Source organism: Rhinolophus sinicus, linkage group LG01, assembly GCF_036562045.2.
Source record: "Rhinolophus sinicus isolate RSC01 linkage group LG01, ASM3656204v1, whole genome shotgun sequence".
In the NCBI taxonomy this organism is placed as follows: Eukaryota; Metazoa; Chordata; class Mammalia; order Chiroptera; family Rhinolophidae; genus Rhinolophus; species Rhinolophus sinicus.
This window is the reverse complement of record NC_133751.1, coordinates 197,518,750-197,531,495: the sequence shown is the minus strand read 5'-3', so window position 1 is coordinate 197,531,495 and position 12,746 is coordinate 197,518,750. Positions and strand designations below refer to the sequence as shown.

Sequence of the window (12,746 nt, the reverse complement as noted above, 5' to 3'; positions counted from 1 at the left end):
AGGAAATCAGAACCCATTGTGGATCCATAAAATGGATGTCTTTTCAACTAAACAGATTGCTATCAGCCTCACAGAGCCGACTCATGTTCCTTTCTGCAGGGTCATTTCCTTGACTAAATGTCTGTAAGAACCTCCCACTCGGTGTTGTTCAGGATTACAGGTTTTTAGGTCAAACAGGAAGCCTGGGGAGCGCCTGAAAAAGGCAAACACACTCAGTCACATTAGCAGCCGCCGGATGACATCAACCCCACGGCTGCTGTGAGTCGCGGAGGCTTTTGCCTGCGTTTGTTGGTGGGACCACCAGCAAAGCGACCCGGAGCACAGGTTGGCTTTGCTCTGACGTAGCTGGAAGTTTCTTGGGGGGCTGCAGGTCGGCGTGAGAACCGTCCGCTCCTTCATTCACTGCAGAAGCTTGCACAGGGGGCCTCCACGCTTTGTCAACCTCGGGCAGCTCCGACATGGACGAGACACAAGAGCCTTTGGCCATGACTGTCCATCTCCTTGCCAACTCTGGGCATGGCTCACTTCTGCAGCAGACTCTGGACCAGCTCCTGGACTGCATTTGCCCAGGCGTGCGACTCTTTCTGGTGTCAGAGCGGGTCAGTCCAGTGAAATACTATGACAAGGGCCACCCCAAGCGGTCCCGGTTCCCGGGGATGTCTGTGCTGCTCTTCCTGCACGAAAGCCTCGGCGAGGAGCGGCTGTTTCGCGTTCTGGACTCCCTCCAGCATTGGCCGTGGCAGTGCTACCCTGCCCCCAGTGCTCAGGGAAGCCCGTGTCCCTACATCCTTGCCAATCAGGAGTTCTACAGTCTGGACCACCAGATGCCCGTCTGGGGTGTGCGGCAGGTGCACTGTGGCTCCGAGGTGCTGCGCGTGACGCTCTACTGCAGTTTCGATAACTACGAGGACGCCATCCGTCTCTACGAGATGATCCTGCAGAGAGAGGCCACCCTGCAGAAGAGTGACTTCTGTTTCTTTGTGCTCTATGCCTCCGAGAGCTTCGCCCTGCAGCTTTCCCTGAAGCAGCTGCCCCTCGGGACGTCCGTGGACCCGAAAGAGTCTTCAGTGCTGCAGTTCAAGGTTCAAGAGATCGGCCAGTTAGTGCCTCTCCTGCCCCACCCGTGTGTCCCCATCAGCCGCACCCGGTGGCAAACGCAGGACTATGATGGCAACAAGATCCTGCTTCAGGTATTACTGTCTAGCCTCTGGGGTCTTGGAGACGCGCAGGGAACGGTGCAAGTTTACATCTGAGATGGGCCTGAGAGATGATTTACTGTAGTGGTTCTCCATCTCGGTGACACATCAGAATCGCTGGGAGCTTTATAAAATTCTCAGGCCAGAAAGATGGGAATCTCTGGGGGTGCCAAGGCCTGGGCATTAAAAAAAAACAAACAAACACAAACAAACAAAAAACTCCTTGGATGATTCTGATATGTAGCAGGTAGTGGGGTTGAGAGTCACTGATCTAATAAGGTGGGCAGACAGCTGCTAATGACCCATGTGTTGATTGATTGCTTGTTTTCAGGAAATAAGTTTGTCTCTTCAGAAAAGGTGTATATTCCAGAAGCTAGTTAGGCATAAGAAGCACTTGTTTCTTTTCGTTTTATCAACAGACATTTAGCTAAGTTCGTCTTTATGTTCTTTATTAGCCATTAAAAAAAATCATCTCTCATGAAGTATGTAAGTAATTGACTTTCTTCTTCTGTAGCATTTCTTGAGGGCTCCTTTCTCATTTCAGAGTCTCCCGGCTATAGTCACTTGGACTCTATTCCTCTCTCTTTGTTCCTCTCCTCATTTCCTTTCCAATTCTCCATCCTGGCCCCCAACCTATCCCACACAGCCAGGCACACACACACACACACACACACACACACACACACACACACGTGCGCACTCTCCAATTCCCACACTCTCATTCTCACTCAGTACTTTGGTTTATGCTGCCCTGAAAGAACACTTGTAGGTATTGCTCAGAAAGCTGCTGCTATAAAATAGCAGGTTAATATCAGTGGTTTTGGTTAATTAGTTAAAATAAGTACCTTTCAAAAGATCACTTAATTGGAAGAGACTTGTTTCAACTCTTAAGTAAGCAAGTCTGGCGCTGTTTGGGGGCTTCTTATTATCTACATAATTTGTTTCTATGCAATCTTTTTCCTCAATGTGGGAAATCCTTTTTTGCTCTCTCTTGGAATCGCATTTAGTAAGAAACGATATTATTTTCCCTTCATGAGATCAGTCTGCCCCTTGACAGCTTAATCATTTTTCAATGATGTATATGTTCTTGTTTCTCAAGTGTTTAGAGTCAATTGAGTGACAAATGATCTTCCTAGTGACAAATGATTTTCCCGTGCATCAAGACACTTGCTAATGTTCCCTGAAACTTGAAGAAATCTAGCTCTCAATTTGTAACAGTTTACAAATATTTCTTAGAAAGATGGACTCTAAATGATCATAATTCCTACAAATGCATTTCAGTTTACTTTCTGGCATATTCTCCCTCAAGGGATTTATCTCAATCACTCAGCATTATGTTTCTTCTAACATTTTTTTTATTCCAACTGCACACAACTGCATTCTTACATTAATAACGTTGTGCTCACTTTTGCCATATCCTCTAAGGAGCTTAGACTTCTCTTCAAAAAGGAAAAGTTCACGTTTCTTTTTTCTTAACAAGATTGCAGAAATGGCCAGCCATAGGATGAAAATCACTTTTAATTTTCTTGGCAAGACTTTCTACCTACCTAATGTCAAATTATCAGGAACCTAATTTATAGGTTCTATGTTTCTATGTGCAAAAATTTGTATATTTTTTATGGATTAAGCTTTATTTATTTATTCACCCAACAGATTCTAGTGATTGTTTACCTTGTGTTAGGCACTGTGCCAGGTGCTGGAGATACAGTAATGAAGACGTACACAAATCCCTTTCTTCCAGATGGCAAAGTCTGTAGAAAGATCTGGAGAAGTAAGCCGGCAAGTGCGCACCAGTGTGGTAACTACCGTAAAGTACAGGCTGCGAGGAGAGCTAACGATAACGTTAATTATGATGATAACAACTCATTTAGCACATCCATGTCCCAGGCACTATTATCACTTAATTTTTTCAACAACCCTATGAAACTGGTACTTATTATTATCTCCTTTTATAAATGAGGAAACTGAGGCACGAGAAGATGAGGTAACTCGTCTAAAGTCCCACAACTAATAAACGGCAGAGCCAATATTTAGGGACGTCTAACTCAGATGAAATGATGTGTAAGCTTGGAGTTGACACTGAGGAGGAGTTTTTAGGAGAAAGGGTTAGAGGGGACATGTCCTAGAGAGAGGGAAAAACTTGTACAGACACTGGCATTAGGAAAGAACAAAGGGTGTCCAACAAACTGAAAGAAGTTCAATTTCAGCAAGTGGAGCTTGAAAGGGAGGAAGTGGTAAATTGCCAGGCTGGACTAAAAAGGGGCAGACTGTGAAGGGTGCGGTGAGCCCTACTAACAGGCTTAGGTTTTATCTTAAGAAGAGTAGAAGCCATAGAAGCAGGAAAGTGACATGATCAAGACTCCGTTCAAACTCCTCTGCTAATGGAGTGGAGAATGGATGAGAAGGAGGTAAGAACATGCACGAGGAATCCCTTCAGACAGCTGTTGCAATAATCCAGACGAGAGATGATGACAGGCTGCCCTCGGGTTAATGGCAGTGGGCCTGGGAGACAGGAAGACCTCAGCGATCTTTGGCCCTTGGGTATAGAGAAGGGCAGATGACGTTCTTGCTTGGGCAACATGGGACTACTGATGCCGTCTTCTGAGGCAAGGAAAAGAGTAAGTGGAACAGATTTAGTGTGAGGAGGGAGATGAGTTCAATTTTGGACATGTTGAGTTGAAGGAGCTGGGCCTGCAAGATAGTTGGACAGGTAGGTATGAAGCGTAAGGGAAAGATCTGAGCTGTAGTTACACTTTTGGGAGCCTTTGTCATTTAGATAATAAATGAAGTCATAGGTGTCAATGAGATTTCCCTGAGAGAGAGTGGAGAGGAAGAAGAGAAGAGGCCCAGGTGAGCAGTGAAGGACGATGAACTGTAATGAAATAACAAGGAAGAGGCTCCTCCAGTGGAAACTGAGAAAAGCTGGATGGACAAGAAGGAGAAAGAAGGAGAAAACCCAGAACACGTTAACATAGAAGCTTAAGGAGAAGAAGACTTCAGATGTAAGAGAGAAAGGTCAGCCTTGTAAAATTCTGCCGGAGCTCAAGTAAAAATTAAGGACAAAGAAGCTGCTTGTAGGTGACCTTGTCAAGAGCAATTTCAGTGGAAAGGTGGGAAGGAAGGTCAGAGAAACGAGGGAAGGTTAGTGGGTAGGACAAATAAGGGAAGATTAGTGTGGACAAATTTTATAAAGAGGTTTGTTTGACTGTAAAGGAGAGGACAGAGAACGCTGGAGGGGGAGAGAGGATTGAAGGAATGTGTTTTTAAACATAGACTGAAGTATGTTTCATTGCTTTTGGGAAGGAGTCGGCAGATTGAAAAAGGGGAGAGGAGAGGAGAAGAAAAAAGAAGGGAGAAAAAGAGAGGGGAGGAGAGGCAAGAAGAGGAGAGAAGAGCAGAGGGGAGAGGTTGAAGAAACAAGATATAAAGTGGGAGAGAAAATGAATAACTGACAGGGTGAGGTCCCCAGCAAGGCAGAAGGCAATGGAATTCACAGCACAGATAGAGGCTGGTCACTTTTATTGTGGAGACGATGGGAAGTTGCAGGTAAGATGGGCGGTAGGAAACAGAGTTGCTGACTAATAATGGTGTTTGTTTTCTCTGTACTTTAGATGGTGAGACCAGCTGATGAGAAAGCACGGGTGGAGGAGGGAGGAGGTGCCACTGAAGTTCGAGGACAGTTTAGAAGGTTTGAAACAACCTTGTGGTGAACAGAGAGAGGCCACTAAGGAAACATGAGGACTGGCAGGTGGCCCCGGCAAAGCTGGAGACCACGCCTTCAGGGTGGTGCCAATCTGAGCAGTTGCTTTTCTTCATCAGCCTGGGCACAAGTTCAGAAAATGGGAGCAGGTGCGTGGATCCAGGTTTGGGATTCTAGGAAGGCTATGACTGAGAGGGAGCAGAGTAGGAGAGATGGAGGGACTGGAGTATAAAGAAATGGTTGAAGTAATGGTTTTCAAACTCAAATGGACTGTGGAAGGCAGGGAAGATAGAAGGAGGCTGAAGAGAGAAAGTAGGGAAGGACATGTTTGTTGGTGTTGAAGAGAAGATGTGACGGGAGAATTGAATGCTGGAGCTAAGAGTGCTAGGCTTAAATTGAATCTTCCAGAGATGGAGCATTGTAAGGGGACAAGGCCCAGTGGAGGGGCCATGGGACGGGTGAGCAGAGTTGAGTGGAGGGAGGCACTGGGGTGGCTCAGCCAGGCCCGCTGACTCAGGCTGTGCCCAGACAGGCACTTCCTGGCTGCCCTGAGAAGTCTCGGTGCTGATTGTGGCTTCAGGACCCGTTTTGTTCTGATCTGAGATTGATTTAGGAGGTGAGGGGAATTTACTCAGGCTTCCTTTTCTGTTCATCATTGTTAGAAAAGTAAATAAAAGCCCCAAGAATCAAACTTACGGATTTCTCCATTTTCACTTCTGGAAAATGAAAACATAATCAGAGAACTGAGTAGTTTTTCTTCAAATATCATGGACACATTTATTGTTTTGCTGTTGAAAATTAGGTCTTAGAAGTGATCGTTTTTTCAATGTTCTATACAGTTAAGTATAACCAATGAGAAAATGAACCCTACGCATAAGCCATCAGCACCCAATGCTGGTGAGACTGAAGGAGCAGGAACTCTCACTCATGCAAAAAAGGGCAGCCACTTTGGAAACCAGCTTGTCACTTTTGTGCAAAAGTAAACATACTCCTCCTGTAAGATCCAGGAAGTGCTCTTGTTGGTATTTACTCAAATGAGTTTAAAAAAAATAAGGAAGTAATGGGTTTCCTCTGCTAGGTTGGGAACCCTAACTGATTTCTGAATTTGGAAATACCATGCCAGTTTCCATTTCCAGAAGGAAAGACTTCACTGGATCAAATAAAAAGGTAAACCGTAATGCCAGAGGATGCTCCAGGAGGCAAAGGTGGCTGCTCAGCCCTTTGAAAGCTTGCTTATTGCTTGTATTCCATTCAGACCAGTTCCTGAAAGTCGGCTATGGGCATGGCATGGCAGAGGGTGAATGGGACATATCCTGTTCATGGTACTTAGTTCATGGAAAACATCTGTTATGCGTATTGCTCTTTTCCTTTCTCACAGGTCCAATTGAATCCAGGACTTGGTGTTAGGAGTGGCGAGCTTTCCTTCCTGAATGGCACCTCAGGAGCTGACGTGCTTCCCCAGGGCTCTAGGCTTACCCCTGCCTCCACAAGGCGGACCCTGGAGCTGAGGAAGAGAAGAAGCGGGGGCAGGAGGCTCAAGGTGGGTTCTCCGGAATTCCCTGAGCCCAGTGGGAGCCCAGCACCAGACAGCTGTAGTGGCAACTCCTGGAAAAGCCCTGGTTGCTCATCGCAGGCCAGCAGCCCAGCCTCGAGCACCCAGCTGCCTCTGCCTTCTCTCCTTCTCAAATCCGGGGCCAGAATGAAGGTCCTCAGCCAGGGAAACAGCTTTGAGAAGCTGGAGGCAGAGACGAATGTTGACACAGGCTGCACCGTGGTCAACTCTGAACCCAGGCAATCTTTTCTGAGTGGATTTCCAAAGGGTCTGCAAACCAGACAGCCACTACCCTGCTCTCCAGCCTCCTCCTTAGGAGCAGCTGCCTCCAAAAACAGCAGGAGCTTGAAGGAAAGGGTCCATCCTTTGTCACTAGCTGGCCAAAGGGACCTTAGTGCAAGGAAGATAATCTCAAAATGTCCCCTTCATCTTCCAGTTCAGGATGAAGAGAAAGAAGAATTCTTTATATAGCACAAAACCAAGGTGGTTTTCTAAAACACAAGATCAGCTACAGTATTCTAGAAATGAAACACTGTTTCTTGTTCATCTGAGGGGGCCTGAATGCTAGCCATGCACAGATCTGTATTGGTTTTCTTTCAAGTGTTCAAAGTCTAACGGTGCTGTAAGTGGTTATTCACTTGTGGTCATGGTCATAAGGGAACACAGCCCACATGGAGGGAAAAACTCCCTGCCTCCTGTCCTTGGAGACACACTAACCCAGCTGGGAGTGTTGAGTGCAGCACCTATCAGAATCATCGCATTGTATGCAAATGAGTTGGATGTGCTATGCAGTCAATGTTAATTAGTGTATGTAATTTGCTTTTAATTTTTACTGGGATTGCATAGCTCATGCCCCTAGACAACATGGACTAGTTATTCTTTAGTGGGTTTCTTTTTTCTAATTTTTATTTTTTATGTGACCTCCTTTGGTAACTAGGCCTGTTCACTACATACCCTCTAGTGATTTTGCCTTTAAAGTTCTTTGCATCTGGAATGAGTTAATATGCAAAGTGTTTTGAAAATTGGAAATAATAATTTCTTTTTCCTGTTGAATAAGCAGAAATATTGGCAGCCAAAAAATCAGGTTAAAAAGGAAAGCTAGGCTCTAGGGTTTTCGTGCTCCTCTGTTTCTCACTTGTTTCTGCACTACTCCAATGGGGCCAGTGGTTCATTAACCAGAGCAGAATGTGACATGACCGGGTAATGCGAGATCTCCACTGAACATGGCAGGAAACTTGGATTGGTTGGGTCACCCAAGACTCGGGCTCTTCTGGCCATGTTTGAATTCCTAAATTCCTTTGCAATACTCTGTAATTAATTCATTCATTCATCGATACATTCATCCATTCAATAAATACTTATTTGAATAGGACACGGATATATGGTACACATATACATTCTGTGCCCATTAAATCCAAAGTGTTTGTGGTTTCACCAGTATGATAAATCCATTCTGTTAACTCTGACGGATATGTTGAAGTCCAAACTTATCCTTCTAGAAACTTTTCCCACAGTTGAGTCCCACACTTGCCAGATGCAGTAAGCACTCACAACCGTCAGGAAACTAGGCATACTCCGCGTTGCAATTATAATCGTAATGGACAAATTCTCAATTGACCATCTGCTGCAGTTTTTTGGTTGGGTCTCTACACACATTGAAAAAAGTCTGAGGTCTGTGTATTTCAGTTAGTTGATCAGATTATTTGACTCTATGAACTTCCTTCTCCAGGACAAATGTTACATAAGACTACAAATGCTGATTTAACTGGACTTTCTGGAGACCTGGTTACTTAGTACACGCAAATGGGGAGAAGATGAATTTTATGCCCCAAGACTAGGCTGAATTTGGGGTGCTCTGCTCAGCTTACAATTGAAATGGATTAGAGTTGCAAATGGACAATTATAAAACTTTCAAATTGATTTTTTTGTTATTGTTGTTTTTGGTCTTTACAACATCAACATATTTTCATTCTCATTTTCTTTCTCTCCCTCAGATTAAAGGTAGATCTTAGAAAGTGGAATGAAGAACTTAGTTCAGGTATGGTTTTCAATAATAACATTTAAAAAAATGGAAGTCTTTTTTAAGTTGAATTATTGAGCTGCCCTGTGCATTCTGACATTTCTTTCCCACTTTTTATGAGGTTACTTAAATTTCTTTAACATAATACATGGGTAAGAATATAAGTGCATAGAAATCATGAAGAATATTGAGAAATGTGAATGAATACCTTGCAAAATTGATTTGTAAAGTAATGCACTCTTAAAATACCACCTACTCTATCTATCTCACCTACTCTATGATATCATCTACTCAACATTGGAATACAATTTACAACATGATAGGATGGAAATACGAGTGGGGTAAGGTAGAAGAGGCCCAGATTTTGGTTTTAAGCTTTCAGATTTACTATTTATGTGACTTTGAATTGTCAGCCTCTTTGATCTTCTGTTGCTTATCTCCTGTAATAAAAGGTTGTCAAAAGAATCAAGATTATGCATATGAAAGCATTTGACTATTGCTAAGCATTATAAATATGCAAGATGGTATTACTACATGGCCCTTCAGACCCACATTTTAAAAATGTCATGGTAACAAAGAATTTTTTTTGAAACAAGTTTTGGTGAAACCAGTGATGCAATAAAAAATGCAGTGATATAATGATTACAAATAAAAGAAATCTTTCTAAGATTTTTACTAGGTGTGCCATTTCGTTTCATCTACCTAAGAGGAAAATTATGATAGAAAGAATTAAGTAGATTCAAAAGATCAAAAGAGATTGCATGAAAGGGGTTAACTATACACGAATTTAATCCAATTCATCAAATTAAACTCTTAACTATAATTATACTGTATTCCCTAAAATGTAAAATGTATCACTTTTTAAATCGGAGGGACTCCTGATGATCAGATTATTTTATTTTTCCTTATAAGTGTGTTAAAAACCAGTTGCATTGCAGTTGTTTGGTTATTTTTAACCTGTAAATAGTATTTCACACTTTTTTGCAAGCATTATTTGGACATCGCTAAACATTAATAGATACGATAACATTTGGAAACTTGTGACCACATTTGTCTACTAGGGGGAGTAGAGCAAGAGATTTGGGGGTGCATACACCTTGATTTTGGAAGAAATGTGGACCCTCTGCTCTGACGGACTTTGTCTAGGGATCCTGGTCCTTCCCCCTCTCCTCCAACAATCTGCTCAGAGGTGCTGACAGCTCTGAGAACAATGGCAGCAATGTGGGGAGGGGGAACCGCTTTCTTCCTTTCCAGAGGAATATGGAGAAAGGGGAATGGAAGCTCAAGAGACGAGAACAGAGCCACAGTACACGCCCCATTTTCTGTTGATTAGAACCGCCTAAATTTTATCTCCATGTGATAAAACTTGCTCAGAAATTCCTGAAATAGTACCGTCTTCCTTGTATCTTCTCTAAACCCTCTTCATTCATGTGTTTTTCTCCCTTCTCCTTCCTTTCCCCTCCCTTTCAATTGCTTTTTTCCCCTTCCCTTCTCCCTCTCTCTCTCTCTCTCTCTCTCTCTCTCTCTCTCTCTCTCTCTCTCTCTCTCTCTCGTGTGTGTGTGTGTGTGTGTGTGTGTGTGTGTGAATTTGATTGTCTCTTCATCCTTCCCTCTGTCTTAAAACACTTTGTCTTTGCAGCATCTACCAGGATTCCTCAAGGGGCTGATACATAGCAGCAACTTCTGAACAGGCCCCTTGGCTAAGCTCTGAGAAAATGAAGAAGAGATCCTTCTCGGAGGAAATTCTCCCCAGTTTCCAATTTATCCTCAAGATTCTGCTGTGGGACTACTAAACCCACATCACTTAGAAATATGTTTGTCTCTCCCCTCACATTGTCTCCTTTCGTAACTACTAAACCTTTCTCTGAGGTCTGAGATGGTTCTGGAACATTTCTCACAATTAGCAATTTGAAAAAATGGCTGTAGTATGTGATAACAAAACAAAAGGTACTATGACCCCAGAGAGCACATAAATAATAGGGTTGATTTATTAAGACTTGATCCTGTTAAACTTTCTTTTCAAATACGTCACTTAAAAAGTCTAGTTATTCCAGGGAACCTATCTGGGCTACCAAAGATACCAGAAGGTCTCTGGTTAGCATGAGAAGAAATGTATTGTTTTCACAAATTTCATTTGGACCATGTCTGCTCCGGACGGACAGCCCCTCGTTTCATTGGCACTTCCTCCATTTCTCAGGTGTGTACTTTTCCTTGGTTGCAGCAGACCTACCACAGGTCACAGCAGCGCCCTCCTCATCTCGTCCGTCCTCTTTAGTGTATGAGCATCACTGTACATTCCCTTCATTGTCTGTGCTGTTGTGCTTTCTCTGAAACTCACTCCCAAGGTTTGGCCTCCTCCATCCATTCCACAAGCATGTCCTGTGCACCAGAGCCCAGCGAGGTGTATGTCAAGTACCACTCACTTCCTCCCTTTCCAGGAGCTTGTCCAGGCTCTCAGTGCCTTCAGCAAAGTAGGTTTTATCTCCAAGACACAGCCACCCTGGAGGGTCACAGCAGAAACCATGCTGTTGCTCTCATCACAAGGGTGTTTGAATTCCCACAGGCACAGACTATGGTTGATTCAAGTTAACATCCTTTATAAGTCATGGTCCTTCTTGTATCCTTCTCCCGGGAGAGCATTTGCATCTCAGAATTTTCTCTTGCTTAGCTCGATGGTCTAAGTCACAAAACGAAGTGTGACTGAGTTTTAGCAGGACTGTTTAATGAGGTATGTAAATATTTCCCTTGTTTTTCACCCTGTCATTAGTTTGTCGCTAGAGGGCACCGGTGTAACACAATCGAATCCCTTTGGGGTAATTTGCAAACACTTTTTTCTTCTCTGCTTCGTGGCAAAAGAGGACAAAAGAAATATTTTAAAATTAATGTATGTTCAGGAAATTTCCCAATAGAAGTCTCACTGGGAGAAAGAGACCACTTGAAACACAGCCCATCCCCACCTCCCCTGGCAGACATGAGACAGACTCAGCCAACCAGGGAGTATTCTCCCCAGGGTTTTGATGCTCCTCTGCAGGGATGGGGAGGAGGGAGACTTCTTTAAGGCGTGTGTGTGTGTGTGTGTGTGTGTGTGTGTGGTGGTGGTGGGTGTGGGGAAGCAGGCAGAGTTGTGCTGATCCCGGGGACAAATGATGTCAGTCTTTGGCTATGGAACCCTTAGTCTACATTTGTCCCAGGGCCCGATTTTGGTCGTGATGCTACCAGCTCACACTCTTGTTCTTGTGCATTTTCTGAGCCTTGTTCTCTAGCCTTGAATCATTCTCAGCTTGAATCAGCCCGAATCAGTTCTGTTCTTGCACCAAATCCCTGGATTGATACAGAGTGAAACACTAATAGAGGTTAAAACCGAGTCCAAAACTGGGGCACTGTATGAGGGAATTGAATTTTCAAAGGGATTAAATGTTAAAAACTGTTCATTTGGGGGCTCTGTGTCTCTTTGAAGTTCTCTTGTCTTTAATTCTTTTGATTCTTTTCTTTCTGGGTTGCTTCTTTCTTCTCCCTCCTGGCTGTGACAGTAAGAAGACCTGCCCCCCACCTTTAGTAGGCTAAGAAGGAAGCAAGATGAGACCCCATCTCCTGGGGTAGGGGTAGGGGATCTGCCTCTAGACTTTCATTCTTGCTAGACATAAAGAATCTTATGGGTTCCGTGTGGTCTGGCCTAGGTCACCAGGACAGGAACTCAAATTAGAGCCCTTTTGTTTACAAGCAAGAGGGACTGAGACCTAATTTAGACAAAAATGAGAAAGAAGGAAAGCTATGGAGTCATTTACTAAAAGATGGTGTCAGGGAACCATAGTCCCAGCGTCATATCTCACCAGCAGAGCTCCCTGGTGGAGAGAGGGAGTCTTTTCTCAAAGTCCCAGAAGAAAATTCCCAGAGAAGGCTCTGATTGGCCTGGCCTGAGTCACATGTCCATTCCTGGATGAAAAACTGTCTGGATGATAGTTTCTCTGATTGGTGAGGCTGTGGCTTTGTGTGTGTTTGTGTGAATGAGAGTTGGAGAGACATAGGGAGGGAGTTAGCCCCACTTGAATAACATGTGTATCCCAAACAGGAAAGAGACCTTTTTATTAATCAGAGAAAGTGAGAAGAGATGTCAGCAGGCAACAAAAATAGGCATTTATTCTTGGCCAAAACTGTAGCTGGTAACAAAGGAAGAGCAAACTCTGCGTGGTCCCCAGATGTGGCTCCTGGTCACATCTTCCTTGCAAAGAACATGTCTTTGAAAACCAGAGACCTTCTAGCATCTGGCCTCCATCAGTC

The 12,746-nt window shown here is 43.9% G+C and overlaps 1 protein-coding gene across 1 annotated transcript; it reads left to right on the top strand.

Annotated features, from left to right (window-relative positions):
* The first annotated feature begins 201 nt into the window (after positions 1-201).
* Positions 202-9,136, top strand: FAM124B (family with sequence similarity 124 member B). Its single transcript, XM_019753676.2, has 2 exons — positions 202-1,190; positions 6,275-9,136. Exons 1-2 carry the CDS (start codon positions 459-461, stop codon positions 6,917-6,919), a joined length of 1,377 nt encoding a protein of 458 aa, XP_019609235.2. The 5' UTR covers positions 202-458; the 3' UTR covers positions 6,920-9,136.
* The last annotated feature ends 3,610 nt before the right edge of the window (positions 9,137-12,746 follow it).